This window comes from Plectropomus leopardus, chromosome 3 (genome assembly GCF_008729295.1).
Source record: "Plectropomus leopardus isolate mb chromosome 3, YSFRI_Pleo_2.0, whole genome shotgun sequence".
NCBI lineage: Eukaryota > Metazoa > Chordata > Actinopteri > Perciformes > Serranidae > Plectropomus > Plectropomus leopardus.
Window position 1 is genome coordinate 28440 of NC_056465.1, and position 18487 is coordinate 46926.

Below are 18487 nucleotides of genomic sequence, written 5' to 3' on the forward strand. Positions count from 1 at the left end.
CACGTCCCACCGGTAGGAGGCCCCGGGGAAGACCCAGGACACGCTGGAGAGACTATGTCTCACAGCTGGCCTGGGAACGCCTCGGGGTCCCCCGGGAAGAGCTGGATGAAGACCCCGGATAAGCGGAAGAAAATGGATGGATGGATGGATGGATGGATGGGATACTTGGAGGCAATTCTGAATGCAATGGACTCAGAATGTGCGCAAGCATAGTGGTTCAGAATAAGTGGGACTTATCAACACTGATGCGCACATTTGATAAATACTTTTTTTGTACATATGCACATTCTAAATTTTATAAGTAAGACAGAAATCAGAACCTTTTCTACGCACTGTTGATAAACTTTCATGGCAGATTGTGAGGCGGCCTGGTCGCATAGTGCCACGCCGTATCCAGTGTGCCCAATCTGTTAACTTGGGCGCCAAAGGCAAGTGGTCGGTACTCCATTGATAATCGGAACGCTTCACGGCACTTCTGCGTCCGGTGTGAACCTAGTGTAAGACCATCATCCTGGGTCCTGCTTTTATGCTCCTGGAAGTGAATTTGAGCATTTCTCAGGAAGTGGTTCTGAACTGAAAACCAGGTACTCTCTGGGCTTCTGTCAGTACTGCTATCAGTGCTGCTGATTGAAATCCGTCAATCAGATGTCTTGTTATATCACCAGGACAACTACAACAAACACAACAACAGTGACCCCCCACATACCACTGCATGTGGTCCCTATTAGCTTTTAGGGGCAAAGTTAAAGTTAGCATTTAGAAAACAACAGGTGGACAAGAATAATTCTCAGCATCTGGCAGAAAAGAGGACAACAAAAAGCCAAACTGTGCGGCAAACAATTCAACAAATTAAACACGTTAGAGAAACACTGAGGTAAAGCAAAACAAAAAACTACAGAGGTTCAACATGCTTTTAAGTATTTTTTTTCTGCAGCTTGTGTGGGTCTTGTATTGCAGTCTGTTTCCCCTTTTAAGTTTAAGAGAAGTAGGAATAAAAATGAGAGTGTGTGAATAGGTGGTAAAGTTTCAGTAGTGCTGTGGCAGTTTGTGGGTCCCTGAGGATATTTATGTATAAAAATGATTTGTTGACTAATCTTTTCAGCACTAACAAGGATGTGAAATCTGTGAGCTGATTGGTTTCTGATCTTCCAGAGGTCTTAGTCACAGTCCTTAGTATTAGACTAGTAATGCAGATGTAACTCAGATTGTATGTAATAATCACACGCGCGCACACACACACACACATGGACTGAGGCCTGGTGGGGGATGTGATTACCTTTGCCTCCAGTCCCCTGGCCTCCAGGTTTATTGTAGAGGTAGATGTCACCTTCGGCTAAGTCACTGCTCAGATGACAGTAGTGCTGCAGACACAACAGGAGAACAAATGAACCTCTGGAAGCTCAAACCACACATGATAGCATTTATTCCAAACATCACTTATACCAAAAGTGTATATTTTTACAAGTGCAATTATCTTCCATGTGTAACTGTTGTAATTATTTTTGTTACAGTTATTTTTTCTTGTTTGTTTTTTTTTTTTTTTTTACTTTTTTACTATTTGACACCTTGTTTGTTGCTATTTTTTTTTTTTTTACTATTCATAGTGCTCTTTTGCTTGCTTTTCTTGTATACACCTGGCTGCTGTAACAATGCAAATTTCCCCATTGTTGGAAGGATAAAGGATTATCTTATCACACTGAGACTTGTCAAATTGATCATAGTCTCAGCTATCTAGGATTTATTCCTCTTGAATCTCGATCACTGTGAACAGAGTTGTGTGTTATACTGCTTAATCTATCAGAGCAGAGAGACAGTTTCGATTTGCACGCTGCAATGACTTATTTTGAAAAGTTAACTACTCATTCTTCAGAAACGGTTTACTTTGTTCTTTTTTTCATGATGCAGTCTTTTTCTCTGCTGACACCCGGTGCAAGCTCTATAGTTATTGCATATGAGACATGAGAGTTCATCTTGGTGGGAAAGCAAATAGCAAATTTCCAAAAAGGTCAAACTATTCCTTCTGGTCACATCACTCATCTTTGGTGAGGTTTGACATGCAAACTTGTGCTAAAGACAGAACATCCTAACCTAATGGAAAGCTGAACAAACCCAAACAAGGAGACTATTACAGCAGATCAGCTGTGCTGCACAATCTGCTTTTATGTACCTCTGCTCTGCTGGAGTATAAGCTGATCCACTGAAGACACATGGTCTGCAGTCATAAGACAGCATTCAATATGACAAATATTGTTTGCAAGTGAGCAAGCAGCTAAACGTCACTCCCTCCCACTTCTTTGATTAAATCATCTGAACTGATGCTTTAGGACAACTGCTTTCGAAAGAAAAAACTGTGCACATTTAAAGATATCTTTTACTGAACTGAAACAAATGACAACAACAACAAATCATGACCGACTCGACACACATTTTTTTCCATTATTTCTCAGGGAAAAAGGTATAGTAGTGAGACAGGGCTGGGCATATTGAGGAGAAGGAAGAAGAGAAAGATGACAAAAGAAAGAGGAGGAAGACAAATGAGAAATACAAGATGGTCTGTCAGCAGAACTGCCCGGATCAAAGCTATTTCAAACTCCTGACATTAAAAATATCTTGGAAAGCACAGGTCTCTGATTCACACAGCATAATGTCTAAGTAGCATTAGCATGTTTATCCTGCATCAACCAGGGCTTACGGTGCGTACCCACCAAACGCGATTAAAAATGATCGCGCCTCAAGATTACATACAAAGTCAATGCAAAGACGCGATTTGACGCCTCATTTTGCCGGGCGACGCGATGGACGTGATTGCGCGGCGCGTTGGACGCGAAATTGCAGGAGACGGTCATCGGTCCGAGCTCACGCCGCCTCCGTAGGGTAGCATGCACCCAGAACCGATGTCGGCGCCTAGCCTGCAGACGACGCTTGGAACTTCTCCAGAGCAGGTGCAGTGCAGCGATCGTGGTCAGGCATGGTCAACGAGAGAATGAAATGGCGGAAGAAATGTTGTTGTTTGGGCGGGCTCGTCGCGCGTCGAGTCCCATTTTGGGGTTTTTTGTACGAGCGTCAAAACTGGAGCGTCCGGCGCGATGCGATTTCATTTGAGGCGCGATGAAATAATTTTTATCGCGTTTGGTGGGTACGCACCGTCAGACTCACAGCCTCAGACTCCAACAGCAAGTTAGGATCATGTTGAGCTTCCTGCCAAGTGAGAAACCACTTTGTCTTCACACTGACTTCAGCAACCACCAGAGCTGCATGTTGAGGCAGATTTTAAATGACTGTGTCACAAATTCTGTTAACAAGACTAAATTCTGAGAGTTTTTGTACTTCATCTTGAAAACTAGAGATGTCTGTAATTTACTCATGAGGTATATAATTCAAATAAAAATTATAAGTGTATTTGTTTAGACTGATTACTCCAAATGTAACAAAACAATGTTTAAGGGTGCTCTTTTTTCCATTGACTGCCATAGTTTACATGAGGGCAGGATTCATACTGTCAAAAATGTAGCTTCTGAGAAAAAACTCTGATAATTACCACACTACTTCTGACACATATTATGAATTTATTCTTTTTTTCATAAATACTGAAGATTCATTCAGCGAGACTTTGCAGTAGCCTTTTACACTAAAAAATGTTGATGCACTGTGGGTTCAATTTTTGATAAGTCAAAAAAGTGTCTGAATTGTTTGTGGTGGACAGCCTGATGATGCCATGGAGCCAGTTTCGTGTCAAGAGCTAATTATGTGGTGAGACAGGTGGATTTAGCTCTACAGTTGTGATAACCAGAGTGATAGCATTCATAGTTCCTGCAGCTCAAAACATCAAACATTTCTGCTTATGTCAGGGCAACATTTTGATGGAAGTTGCAAGCATTAAGACTGATTTAATATGAATTTCAAACTTTTAAACTTTAGAAGCCTGCTGTAGCAAAACTATCAGGACTATTGGCTAAAAAATTTGTTTAAGGAACTTTAGGACTGGATTGGACTGAAGAATAAGAAAAAGAAGGTGAAAATGGAGATGATAATGATGAGCCACTTCCTTATAAAATTCCTGTAGTTTTGTAGGCACAGGTTTCCTGTGAAGTTTAGGGCTTGTTAGCATTAAACTCTGATTTTTCACTCAATTTAATTTTCTAATTAGGTGATTGAGACAATTTGGCTAACCTGTTGTTGGATATATTTGGTTCTTTTTTTTCCTACCTTTTTCTCACCTTATCTGACTGCTCATTTTTCTTGCCCCATCACACTTTGCAATAACGCTGTGTCCCCAGATCTCAGTTATTATGTTGGTGGATACAATGTAAGCTACCTAAGCAGCAAATCCAAACTTTCCTCTGAGGACAACCAACGGTTCCTGCTCTGTAACTCAAAAAAAAGTCTGATATCCACATCTTAGATATTTTCCAGGTATTTATGGAAAAATGTTGAGAACAACATGCCACACACACAGTTAACTCTAGGTGAGGACTGTACCTTGAAGTGGTGTGCTGTGTTGCTGTCGGTGTACTTGGGGACATGCAGGAAGATGAGGAGGTTTCTGTCTGAGGTAGTGAGCCACAGCTGGCAGCCAGGGGAGACAGTACTGAGGAAGGCTGAAGTTCATCACCTCAGTGGCCAAAGATCCGGATGGCTGGATGAACTGAGCATACAACAAGACAAAAGGCTTTTATCCTCAGCAATTCTCAGTAGTGTGAGCGCATACAAGTGTACTCTGGTTGGCCCAGTTGGAATGAAACCCATCCTCTTTAAACTGTGTTCAGGTCCATGTGAGCAGAACTTCTGAGCAGCCACAAAAACATGCAGGTGGTGTCTGTGTGCTTTCCTCAAAATTCTATAAAAATGACACCCATCCAAATGAGCAATTTACCTCAACATCAGCAGGGGTCAGCTTGCAGTTTTCTCACAAGCATGACAGTGATGATGTCCAATGTGGTCTCATCCAGGCGCTTGCGCAGTACCTTGACCAGCTCATCCGTGATCTCTTGACCTGAACAGAAAGTGGACAGACATGTCAGTAGCGCCCTTGTGCTGGAGATACACAACAGACCAGCTAGTGCATTACAAATGTGACTGCATTTCAGCGATTAAAGGTCTTAATATGTTTTTTAACGAGTTAATGAGTCTGACAGTCAAGATGATTCCATACAGAGTCTGGCGGATTTAAGGTAAAAAAAATGTAAATGTATGAAAAATCCTTAACTCAAAGTCCACTCCCTGGTATTTTGTGGGGCTGTCAACTGCATCTTACTACCTTTTAGCAGAGTTTGCTCCATTGTTATGGAGATAGCTCAGTTGTCATCCCATGACTTAACTATGATAACTAAACTATGTCCATTTCAACAGTGCAAACTTTATCCACAGAGGAAGCTCTGGAGAAAGTTTGGAAAGGAACTGTAATTTAATTACAAGGTTAGGAATGAACTTTCATGCTCACTTATGAAAAACTCCTTCTATGTTCTTGTCACTGTGTTGTACAATGTTTACATATATGATTCTTCAGAGGGTTTATACATCAAGTGCTGTTCATATTCAATATTTCAGTCTGATGACCTTGACGGGGTACTTTACACATTCATACTTCAAGGAGGTGCCAATAAAGCTATCCAGTGAAGTTTGAAAGTAAAGACGAGAGTTCAAGGTGCAGTGAATGAAGGGAGCAGTTGGACCTGGGTTTTAATGAGCTGCCTCCGAGAAAGAGCTGATGTGATCCCAGCCTGTCTAACACAGGCAGATGTTCCAGGTCCAAGAGCACCATCCAGCCGACTGCAGGAGGAACAGCAGCCTGCTCCACCTATGCTCTACACACAGGGACCTCAGCTATTTTTTAAAAGCCCATACATGAGTTCTATATCAGGTTGTTGCAGGAAAGTACAGCAAGATAAAGTAGTAGTAGTAGTAGTAATAATAACGATAATAATAATAATAATAATAATAAATGTCCATAATATATCAAACAATTCTACTCTCAAGACATTCTACATTCCATCACATAACTGAAGTCAATCTATGCATATTCAGCCAGGCAGTAGAGGGGACTCAACTTGATGGGACCCAATATAGTTCCTGATTTCAGGTGTTGATTGGTCGAGCAGCTGCTGTATGGCCATGTGATTTATTGCTGGACTGCAGGAGAATGACTGTCCAATTTCTGTTCTCTTCATCAGTCTCCCTTTCCTTTCCTTTCCTTTCCTTTCCTTTCCTTTCCTTTCCTTTTTTCCTTTCCTTTCCATTCCTTTTCCTCTTTCTTTCTGGCTTTACCTCCTCTTTCTTTCTTTCTTTCTTTTCTTATTGCTCTCTGGCCTTTTTACTTAAGTCATAATTGCTGACTAGTGACCCTAGGTTCTTTATTGAGCACTTATCCTTTTCTGGAGCACAAGTTCCTTGTGTTTTAGTTGAACTGATACACTGAGCTCCTTTTCCTTCTTTTTCTCCCTCCATCTGAAAACGCTCATGTCTGTTTACTGCATTACGCTCATTGCATTACGCTAACTCTGTTGCCTCTCCAGAGCATTTCTGCTCCGTTGTCTCCTAGTTTTTCCCGGATCCTGGCAGCAACTTTGGCTGCGCGTGATTGTGGTGAAAGCTGTGCTGGTGCTGTGATCCTGCCTTTGGGTCGTGCTCATGCTGTGGCTGCACTGATACTGTACCCCTGGCTCGTCCTGCCTGTGGCCTTGGTTTTGCCACTGCTGTGGTCTTGCCTGAGGCTACGCCTGTGTTGTGGGTCCTGGTTGCGCCGATGCCATAATCTTGCTTGACACAACCCTCTACTGCCTTTATTATGAGCCACACCTCCACTTTCTTTTTTTTTTTTTTAAATTTATTTTTTATTGACATTCCGAATCAGATATACAGAGTCAGACGTTCAGAAACAGACATTTACATCTGGGACATCATTTGGGCGTGTATCTAGTTTCCGTTGTCTGCCTCAAATGTCCGGAAAAAAGGAAAAAAAAAAAAGGAAGAAAAGAGAAAAGAAAAAAAAAAAAAAAAAAATTGTAGATGTATATATATATATATATATATATATATATATATATATATATATATATATTATATATATATATATACATACATACAACATGTATACTTACATACGCACATACACACCCATTCATACATGCATATACATACATACCCGCACATATGTATATCTTTCTTTTCCTTAAACATTAACACTAACATGAACATGGGGTGTTTTCTGTTGAAAAATTACAGTTAAATAAATAATTAATCCAGTGCGTCTTTATATGGTCTAAAAAATGAAAATAAAATCAATATAGAAAAAAGAACCTTAAATAAAAGAGGGGCGTTTCAGGGAGATATACATTTTCCATTGCTTCCAGATGTCATCGAACTTAGATTGCTGAAGCCTCATTGAGAAAGTGATTCTTTCCATAACGAAAATCTCATAAATGATATCATACCATTCATCTATAGTTGGGGTGTCTGGCTTAAGCCATTTTTTTGTTATTGCTTTTCTAGCAGCTAGACTCAGTATTCCGATTAAATATTTACTCTTCACACTTACATTAGCTGACAGTACAAGTCCCAGTTAAATGAAATGTCAGTTCCAAATATTATTACTAGTTCTGAATAAATCTTCCGCCAAAAAGTATTTATTTTTGGACAAGCCCAAAACAAATGATAATGATTAGCCTCCTGGGAATGACACAACCTCCAGCAGCTGGCAGATCCTGCCTGGTAGCTGTGTTGAGCTGGTGTAGTGAAATATCTAATGAGACATTTCCATGAAATATCTAATGAGACATTTCCACTTTCAATATATGCATGGGACTCTTATCAACACCCACAATATTATCATAGAGTGCATTTAGTAATTTCAAACCTATTGTTAATGTAATATGACATGCATCTGTTTCCAGTATTGCTGTGCATCTCTCCTCCTCTCTCCCTCTCTTTTCCCCTCTCTCTTTCTCTGTCCTTTTTGCCATGATTGTATTTCAACTGTTATTTATGACATCTATTGCTCGTCTGTCCTTCCTGGAAGAGGGATCCCTCATCATCCTCTGCCACTCTTCCTGAGGTTTCTCCTTTCCTGGGAAATATGGGAACCATTTCTGACACATATTCAAGAGAAACCAGCCCAGAGATGTGTCTAGCTTAACATAGAAAAAACATACAGTCACAGAGCAGTAGTTTAGGCAGATCCTGTATGTTTGTATGTAGGTTTAGGGGGTGGGAGAAAATACAAATATTGCATCTTTAATAGTTTTGTTGCAACTGTTATTTACTTCATATTGATTTTATATAAAATCTAATTTTGATTGTACTAGTTTTTGGGTTTTTTTTTTTTTTTTGTTTAAAAAAATTGTTTAAATTTTTATTTACACTTTGGTAAATGTGCCAAAAGTGGCCTTATATACATTATGTAAATTGCATCTACCCTGTGCAGGTAAAAACTGTTTGTTCATTAAGTTAATTATTATTTCTTCAGTTTTCTATCTTGATCTTTGTTCGTTAATACACTTTAAGCATCTTGTCATCCCTTATCATATGTAAATAGATTTGTCTAGTATAGGTTGCTGTAGACTTCTAAAGGGAAATAGTAAAAAGCATGATTTAAATAAAGTTGATGTATGCATGTATAAGTGAAAATAACTAAAATCTTAGTTTGCTAAAACTACACTGATCAGTGAAGTGTCACTGTGGGCCCAACACCCGCAGGGAAAGGGAACGTGGTTGGGTGGCTTGTGTGCTGGGTGGCAAGCAAGGGCGGGGCCCCAGGCACGGCGATCCTCAGCATTGCAGACTGGTTCTAGGGACGTAGAACATTATCTCTCTGGCGGGAAAGGAGCCGCAACTGGTGCGGGAGATGGAGCAGTGCCAGCTAGATATAGTTGGGCTCATCTCCACGCACAGCACTGGTTCTGGAACCATAATCCTGTAGAAGGGCTGGACCCTCGCCTTTTTCAGAGTTGCCCAGGGTGAGAGGCACCGGGCAGTTGTGGGGATACTCACCAGCCCCCAGCTGAGCACAGCTGTGTTGGAGTTTACCCCATGGTATGAGAGGGTCGCCTCGATGCGACTGCGTGTCGCAGAGAGGAGGTCTCTGACTGTCATGTGTGCGTATGCAACCAACGTCAGTTCGGAGTACCCGTTCTTCTTGGAGTCTCTGGACGGTGCCCTGGAAAGGGTGCCCACTGGGGACTCTGTAGTTCTTCTGAGGGACTTCAACGCTCACGGCAGCAATGACAGAGAAACCTCGAGGGGCATGATTGGGAGGAATGGCCTGCCTGATCTGAACCTGAGTGGGGTCTTGTTATTGGACTTCTGTGCCAGTCATGGATTGTCCATAACGAACACCATGTTCGAGCAGTGTTTGTAGTCGTATCATCCAATCTGCGACCGTATGTCTTGGACATTTGGGTAAAGAGATCAGGTGGCAGGGAAGGCTGCTGGACAGACCTGGTAAACCCAAGTGTGTAGTGAGGGTGAACTCACACCTGCAGAGGAACTTTTCGTGCATCCCGGGGAAGGTTGGGGACATGGAATCTGAGTGGTCCATGTTCAAAAGCTCCATTGTAGAGGCAGCTGCTCAAAGCTGTCGTCAGAAGGTCGTTGGTGTCTGTCGTGTCGGCATATAAAAGGACCCACTGGTGGACACCAGTGGTGAAGGAGGCTGTCAGGCTTAAGAAGGATGCCTTCTGGGCTTCGTTGGCCAGGGGGTCTCCGGAAACAGTGGACAGGTACCGTTTGTCAGAAGGGCTGCAGCAGAGGTGGTCGCCAAAGCAAAAACTCGGGTGTGGGAGGAGATCGCAGAGGAAGACTTTCAGTTGGCCTTAAGGAAGTTCTGGCAAACCGTGGGGCATCTCCGGAAGGGGAAGCAGGGCTTGTCTAAGGCTGTCATCAGCAGGGGAGAAGAACTGCTGACCTGGACTGGGGATATTGTCGAACAGTGGAAGGAACACCTTGAGGAACTCCTGAACCCTGCCTTCATGCCTCCTCCGAGGAGGAAGAGTCTGAAGACACGGGGGAACCTTCATCCATATCCCTGGCAGAGGTCACTGAGGTAGTCAAAAAGCTCCTTGGAGGCAAGGCGCCTGGAGTGGATCAGATTCGCCCTGAGATGCTGAAGGCTCTGGACATTGTAGGTCTGTCTTGATTGACATGCCTGTTCAGTGTCGCATGAAGGTCGGGTACGGTGCCTGTGGAGTGGCAGACCGGGGTGGTGGTTGCCATTTTCAAAAACGGGGACCGGAGGGTGTGCTCCAATTATTGGGGTATCACACTACTCAGCCTCCCAGGGAAAGTCTTCACCAGGGTGCTGGAAAGTAGGCTCTGACTGTCAAACCTTTGATTCAGGAGGAACAATGCAGGTTCCATCCAGGCCATAGAACAATGGATCAGCTCTTTACCCTAGCGAGGCTGCTGGAGGGGTTGTGGGAGTTTGCTCATCTGGTCTGCATGTGCGTTGTGGACTTGGAGAAGCCTTATGTCCTGTGGGGGGTACTGCGGGAGTACAGGGTGCCGGGGTCGCTTCAACGAGCCATCTGGTCCCTGTATAACTAAAGTGAGAGCTGTGTTGGCATACTCGGCTTAAAGTCAGACACTTTGGTGTTGCCCCTGCCCGGGGCTGTCCCTAGTGACCAATCCTGTTTGTGATTTTCATGGACAGGATCTCAAGGCACAGCCGGGGGGAAGAAGGGCGTTTTGCAGCCAAGTGTGGATAGGTCGGGATGAGAGTCAGCACCGCCAAATCTGAGGCCATGGTTCTCTGCCGTTAACTGTGGACTGTTCCCTCTGGGTGGGGAGTGAGTTGCTGCCCCAAGCAAAAGAGTTCAAGTATCTCGGGTCTGGTTCACGAGTGGGGGTGGAATGGAGCATGAGATGGACAGACGGTTTGGTGCGGCATCCACAGTGATGCAGGAGTTGCATCGGACTGTCGTGGTACACAAGGTTTACCAGTCCATCTACGTCCCAGTCCTCACCTATGGTCATGAGCTAACCCTAACCCTGACTGAAAGAATGAGATCGCGGATACAAGCGGCCGAAATGAGCTTCCTCCAGAGGGTAGCTGGGCTCAGCCTTAGAGATAGGATGAGGAGCTCAGACATCTGGAAGGAGCCTGGAATAGAGCCACTCCTTCAAGTCGAAAGGGGCCAGTTGAGGTGGTTTAGGCATCTGAACAGGATGCCTCCTGGGGACCTCCCACTGGAGGCATTCCAGGCACGTCCTACTGGTAGGAGGCCCCAGGGCAGACCCAGAACACGTTGGAGGGATTACATATCTCGTCTGGCTGGGAACGCCTTGGGGTCCCTCAGGAGGAACTAGAAAGTGTTGCTGGGGAGAGGGATATCTGGAGTGCTCTGCTTAGCCTGTTGCCCCCGTGACCTGGGCCTCAGATAAACGGACGACAATGGATGGATGGACACTGATCAGTTGTTTGAGTCTTTTTAAAAAATGATACGATGTATTTGTGAGGCGAAGATGTACATCTTCAGTCTGAATCAGTGTTTTTGGAGAGGCAAGGAAGTCAGAGAGTTTGGAAAAAACAAACAAAAGCATGGTTGGTTTATGTCAGCATCATCCTTTAAACTCACAAACACTAATATCGGCAGTGCAGTGTTTTTTCATGTGTCTCAGTCAAAGCACAAACACACACAACTGAAATGACTATGACACACTGCATACATGTATCTCAATTATCCTCCACCCTTTTCTTAACAAAAGATGTCAGGGGAAGCTGATGACAAATGCTTGCTGTCAGCGGGAAGAGCCACACTGGCTGAAAACACAAATGCAGCAGAGGATGTTTGCAGGAGCTCCTCCTCCCTCATCATGTTGACAGTGCTGTGGAACAGCATCGGTCCCCGGTCAGAAATTATCCACAGAAAGAAGGTGACAGTGGAAATACCACCAACACTGAATGATCAAACACACTGAATTTTTAAGTTAATCCCATGCAGAGCTATGGTATGTGTATGTATGTATTTCATCTTCAAAATGATCTATGCTACCGCCAACAGCCCAAACCCCCCTCAATGATCAAATTGCACAACAACTGTGACGCAGATTATTAAGAAAACGAAGTCGTCCCACCATGTTGAATCAGAGAGAGGGAATATGTAGGAAAAATGGGGAAAAATTACCTCCAAACTAAACTTTGGCAAACTAAAAACCTGAAAATGCAGTGCTATTATCAACTTTGTTTAACTGGGTCTTGCCAATAGTCCTGCAGATTTATAATAACAAAGTATTGAGTGCAGTTGAGTAGAAATAACTGGAAGTGCAAAGATGAATTTCTCCATGTGTGTGACCTTCACTGAAATTTTACTGTGAGATGTAAACCATTATTCTTTTCTTATCTACCTGATGTGGCAATGATCTCAGTGTGGCCCGCTCACAAAGCAGATGCAAAGGACTTAGAGGAAACAAGTTTAGCACTAGCAGCTACAACAGTCTGCCAGCTGAATTCTCAAGCAACAAAGAGCAACAAATCCAAGTTAGCACGGAGCCCCTAACTTTGCAAGGACAGCGATGGAGAGACCAGTTTCCTCTAAGCTGCCCAGTGGAACACAGCACAAAAAAGACTACATCATTCGACATCAGAACCACAGCACTTAGCAGCCTGGCTTCACAACTGATGCACGTGTGCGTGTGTCTTTCAGCGAGAGGTGGGGTACGCCATGGACAGGTCACCAGACTATCACAAGACTGACACACAGAGACAGACAACCATTCACTCTTACACCTATGGACAATCAGAGTCACCGATGACTCTGCATGTTTTTGGACTACGAGTAAACCAGTGGAAACCCTCACTGACATGTGGAGAACATGCAAACTCTACACCCGGAACCCTCTTGCTGTGAGGCAATATTCGAAATGCTGTACCATTTAATGCTATTTTTGATCATTCCTGATAGCCATTCTAATGCTCTTTAAGCTGTTGCACCTACACTTGTCAACAAGATACATGATTCCAACGCAACAAAAAACTCATTATTTCTTGCAGACAAAGTGTTTCCAACACACCCAGAATTTCTGTTGTAAACACAATTTAGACATCAATTCAATTTGCACACATCTAGCTTCAATTCATGACAAATATACTGTGATTCATATCAGAAGAAGCAGATCTGGACCTAGGAGCAGACTCTAGTAAGGGAAATTGGATAAAACCTTTAGGCATGCCCATGAGGTGGAAACATGTTGTATGGAGTGCCAAAAGGCTCCACTGTGTCTATGACTTTTTAGTTTTTATATGATACCACTTAATGTCAGCATCCCCAATTATTGTTGCTTTGCTGATATTAAACCACAAAATAATGAAGCTGTAGTTACTGATCACAAAATCTAATCAGTTTATCCTGTAGTTGAAGTGAACATTTGTGCTATTTGAATAAAGTCCCTCAATGTGTTCTTGAAACATCACCTTCACAAGCATGGAATGTACAGACATACAGTTGCACAAAACTCTCATCATAATTTTCGATTTTCTTCAAAGCTTAAGTTTGCTTGTTTGTTTTTTTTAATTGTTGAACCTGATGAAGTTTTCCTCAACAAAAAGTAAAAGGTTGGGTTTTCCTTTATTTTGTTATTACTACTCCACTTTTTTATGATAAATCACTTTATTGAGAATATTGAGAATTTCAATCACTATGAGCTCTTAATATTTCCCAGCTCATACCTGCATTTCCCACGCCATGCACCAGCAGCAGGATGTGTTTGTCAACTTGTCCAACTGGCCGAGAGCTGTCCAGAGAAGACCTGGAGCCCTGACAAAAGAGAGACAAATGAGGTCAACAATTTTGCACCAGCACTTTGACTACACTACTAGTCCAGACAGAGTGATTACACACACTGACGTTAAAAAAATAAAAATAATATAGCACAGTCTGAGACAAGGATCAAGGCTACCTACTGTTACACACTGGAGAAACTTTAAAAGAACAAACAACAAAAGCAGGCAGACAATTAAAATGACACAGACGCTTGAATGTGTGAGCGCTTCTTAAATGTGTTTTCACAGTTGCTATATTTTGACATTGATATTTTGAATTTTTTTTGACTCCATGGCCCCTTCTGCTGAAGCATGACTTTTCTATGATAGAGTGGCATTGATCAACATCAGGAAAAGTTGTGTGGGGTTTGGACTGAATGCAGCAGACCATGAGAGGATCCCCACCGACAGCATACAGCAAGCAGCAGGTCAGACCAGAGGGGAGAAACAAAACCGAAAGCACAGGACAAAGAAAGAGAGGAGAGCCCGCATCAGTGTGAGGCTGACCTGACATGGACCGAGAGCTGTTCCTCTACCAACACTTCCTCTGGCTAATGTCTGGTTGCAGGCGAATAAAGTGGATGACATGTGAGTGAGGCTCACTCAGCATTGGGCTACTACACTGGATGCGTGGACCTTGTTTGGGAGCCATAAGGACACAAGCCACAAGGACACAAAATTCAAAAAATGCACTGCAGGAATTTAATGATGCCACCAGCAGCAATATGCCCAAGCAACTTGATGGAATTTTCATAGTAGTTGCTGATTTTAATTCCTAATCCTTCAAAGACGTAGCAGGATCAAGGACTATTAGTATGTATTTTTATAATTATGTATCTTCATAGTTAGTTTGAGACTCTATGTCTACCTCAAGTAAAAAGCTACCTATATATGGTGAAGTCTTAGTCCCTGTAAATTATGCTTGACCATGGATACGTGAACTGGACCAGTGCCAGTAAATTTAGCAACACAAATACATGCCTCATTCCTCAAAAGAAGTCTAGTACCTGACATGTTAGTAATTGATACCTACCATCTACGTCACAGCATTGTATAAATACTACTGCCTTTCCATGTAATCGGTGTCACAGTCTAGTACCTGACATGTTAGTAATTAATACCTACCATCTACATCACAGCATTGTATAAATACTACTGCCTTTCCATGTGATCGATGTAAGCCAGCTTTCTATGTTCTGTGTCAGTCAGTCTGCGTTTAGTCTTGTCTCTGTCTGGGCCAAGTGTAGGCAACCTGAGGCTCTAGAGCCACATGCAGCTCTTTAGCCCCTCTCCAGTGGCTTCTGTGTCTCTGACTAAAAATGATATGGAAATGAATTGCGATTATTTTTTAAATATTTTCATTCAATTTTTCAATTGCAAAAATATGTAGCCTGTACACAGAATATGAAAATGTATTTCATTAACTAAAATATGCATCATATTTCTGTGGCCTTGGTGCCTTTTCTGCTAAATTTTGCCTGATTTCAAAAATGGTGGGCGGTCCTGGATTAAAAAGGCCTGACTAGCTATGGATTCCAAATCCAAGATAGGAGAAGTCTCAGAGTAAAATGGAGAAGTTATAAGTGCCTAGAGATAATAATAACAGTGCATGGATAGATCTTTTAATTTTTACCGCCAACACTGCAAAGTTAATGTGACAAAAAATAATGAATAGTGGTAAAACATATTGATGAATTCTCATGTAGACCCATTAATAATATTGATAGGCTAGTTTGACTATATGTGTTGTGTTACCTCCAGCTCCAGACAGATTTTTTTTTTTTGTTTTGAGCCAGAAATGGCTCTTTTGATAGTAAAGGTTGCCGACCCCTGGTCTGGGCTGACCTGAGCGCTCATCTTTATTGTACTTGTCTTCATTTGTAGTCTTCGTTTAAGTTCATCTTTGTACTAATTTTCATTTATGTTGTACTCGTTTATTGTACTCATTGTTTTCGTTTGTTGTAATTGTAATTTTAATTGTATACACATACTTTTACTCATATTAAACGTGTGCTTATTGAAGTTTCAACAGGTGTCTCCATCTTTCGGAAGTCATGACAGAAAACTCATACTATCATTTTGGCATTGTCGCCTCGACGGTGTCTGCTTCCTGAGGTGAGTATCTTTTATTATTCATTTTTGGTTAAATTGCTCACCTAACAAATAAAATTTATATTATGTGGAAAGGGGGACGCCCCGAAAAGCAGCGTAAGTAAGGCACGCTCTAAAAAGGTGTTACAGGAAGGAAGGTTGACCGCAGGACAGCCCCTGTCCTGTTACCACGTGTTAAATGTTGTTAATTTTGTTGTATTGTTATCATTATATAAGAAATAGACGGAGTGCCTGTTGTGGAGATATTTGACATCAATTAAAATATGAACTTCAGGCAACTAAGCTTAAGCCTTGATTGATCAGACAGCGTTGATATACAGTAAATTATAGTAACTCAGTCCATCATTAAATTAGTTAAATATTTGTTAAAAATAAAAAAGGAGACACCCTATTGAGCTTCTCTCAGGACTTGTAAGTACATGTCTTGTAGTGATTTTGTAATTTTGCTTGTGCATGAAAATTTTAAACTACATATTAAGTATATTGAATTAAATCATAAGATCACAACCCAGTAAGCTGTTGTAAGGCAAACAACTGACCACTATTAAAAATAAATTAATATGATTTACCTGTACAAAAAACACATTAAATTACATATACATTATATTATATATATTATAATTATATGTGGTTGTGTGTGTGTATATATATATATATATATATATATATATATATATATGTATATAAATTATATAAATAAATAAAAATAAATAATTAAAACAAGAAAGGAGCAGCACGGTGGGGTCGTGCTTAGCACTGTTGCCTCACAGCAAGAGGGTCCCTTGTCCCCGGCTAGAATGGGATTCGGTCCGTGCGCGGGGGCCTTCTGTGCGGAGCTTGCATGTTCTCCCCGTGTCTGCGTGGGTTGTCTCCGGCTTCCTCCCACAGTCCAAAGACATGCAGGTCAGGTTGATTGGTGACTCTAAATTGCCCGTAAATTGTGACTGTGAGCACATATATGTGTCTGTCTACATGTGTCGGCCCTGCGATAGTCTGGCGACCTGTCCAGGGTGTACCCCACCTTCCGCCCGATGACAGCTAGGATAGGCTCCAGCCCCCCCGCGATCCTTACGAGGACAAGCAGTTACAGAAAATGAATGAATGAATGAATGAATAAACCAAAAAAGTTAGAAAAAACAACTAAATAAAAATACCCCAGACCATGGACTATCACAGACCACCATAAAAACCATAAAAATTTAATGATAACAGTAAATTCTAACTACGGCTGGATAATCTTGCTGCTCTACTGGTATATGACTCTGACGATTATTATTTGTCTCCATGGACGCTATATCAAAACTGATCATGGACAACTTAAAGGTAATTCCTTTTTTTTTTTTTAGTCGTGTCCTCAAAAGTGAACGTAGGCGAGAATAATGTATTTTAGATATATATGTATTTAGTATTTTAGAAGCTATCCAAGAGATCAAAAGACCACAGACAAAGACTAAACTGTTATCCTTTTTGGGTCTTGTGAACTATTGTCAAGCACGTGTTGGCTGACTATGCAACGAATTACTCTGTCTTACTAAAGCCAACTTTCAGGATGCTCCTGATGTCGTCCGATGGGACAAAGAGATGAGACAAGCCTTCCGTCACATCAAATACCTCCTCTGTTCCGCTCCAACTATGGGGCTGCTTGATCACGAGCAGCCATTTCATCTTTATGTTGCTGAAAATGAACTTGTCGCCTTTGCTGTTTTGGCTCATATGCATGGTAAAAGATCAAGACAGTTGCATATTACTCTAAAACTTCACCATTGATTGTTCAAGGCATGGTTCCTTGTTTAAATGCAGTAGCAGCTGCTGCCATTATGGCCAAGAAATCACAAACCATTGTGTTAGGACATCCGTTGATACTTCATACTTCACATGTCGTAAATATCATTTTGCAAAACGTTACTACTCAACGTATGACATCGCAATGATGCAACAATTATGACCATGTTTTAACGGAAATGCAAAATCTTATACACTTGAAAATATTATTGTATAACACTGATATGGAGGAAACCTCAATACCTGATAGTATAGAATTAATTAATTCAACATCTAGTATAAGAACAGACGCTTCTAGAGGATAACAATCTTGCTTTGTAATGGATGCTCCATGTGTCCAGATGATATTACATACAAAAAAACCCCCAAACAATTCAATATTCAGAGCTTGTTAAAAAAAAAAAAAAAAAAAAAAGATATCTACTGTTGACTATGATACTACCTTAGATGTAGCAAAAGGTAATATTTTATATGACAGGCATACTAAGAGGGCAGCTATGCACCACTCTCTAACCCCTGGTTAAACACTGCTTTGCCAGCCTTACAATTACATACAAACTGATCCTCCTTTTACAAATAAAGAATTTATTCAACAATGTCTAGCTTGTGCTTGATGTAATCTATGTGAGAATCAATCAAAATACTATCCCTGACCGATACCTACAGGCTCTTTTTACAATTTGATTTCACACATACGCTAAATGTAGGATTTTTCTTATCTCCTAGTCATTGTAGACACATTTTTGAAATAGCTTAAGGCATTTCTCACGAGAGAAATAATGTGTGGTGGTTAAATGTTTAATGGAACATGTAAATTCCAGATTTGGTAATCTTACTAGTATA

At 41.6% G+C, this 18487-nt stretch overlaps 1 protein-coding gene across 1 annotated transcript in view; it reads right to left on the reverse strand.

Moving 5' to 3' along the window:
- Positions 1-745: 745 nt before the first annotated feature.
- Positions 746-18487, reverse strand: part of szt2 (SZT2 subunit of KICSTOR complex) — a 118001-nt gene continuing 100259 nt past the window's right edge. Inside the window, 6 exon segments of the mRNA XM_042512659.1 lie at positions 746-1361; positions 4480-4542; positions 4544-4645; positions 4874-4903; positions 4905-4993; positions 13658-13745. Coding sequence (XP_042368593.1) covers positions 1182-1361; positions 4480-4542; positions 4544-4645; positions 4874-4903; positions 4905-4993; positions 13658-13745 — 552 coding nt within the window. The 3' untranslated portion in view covers positions 746-1181.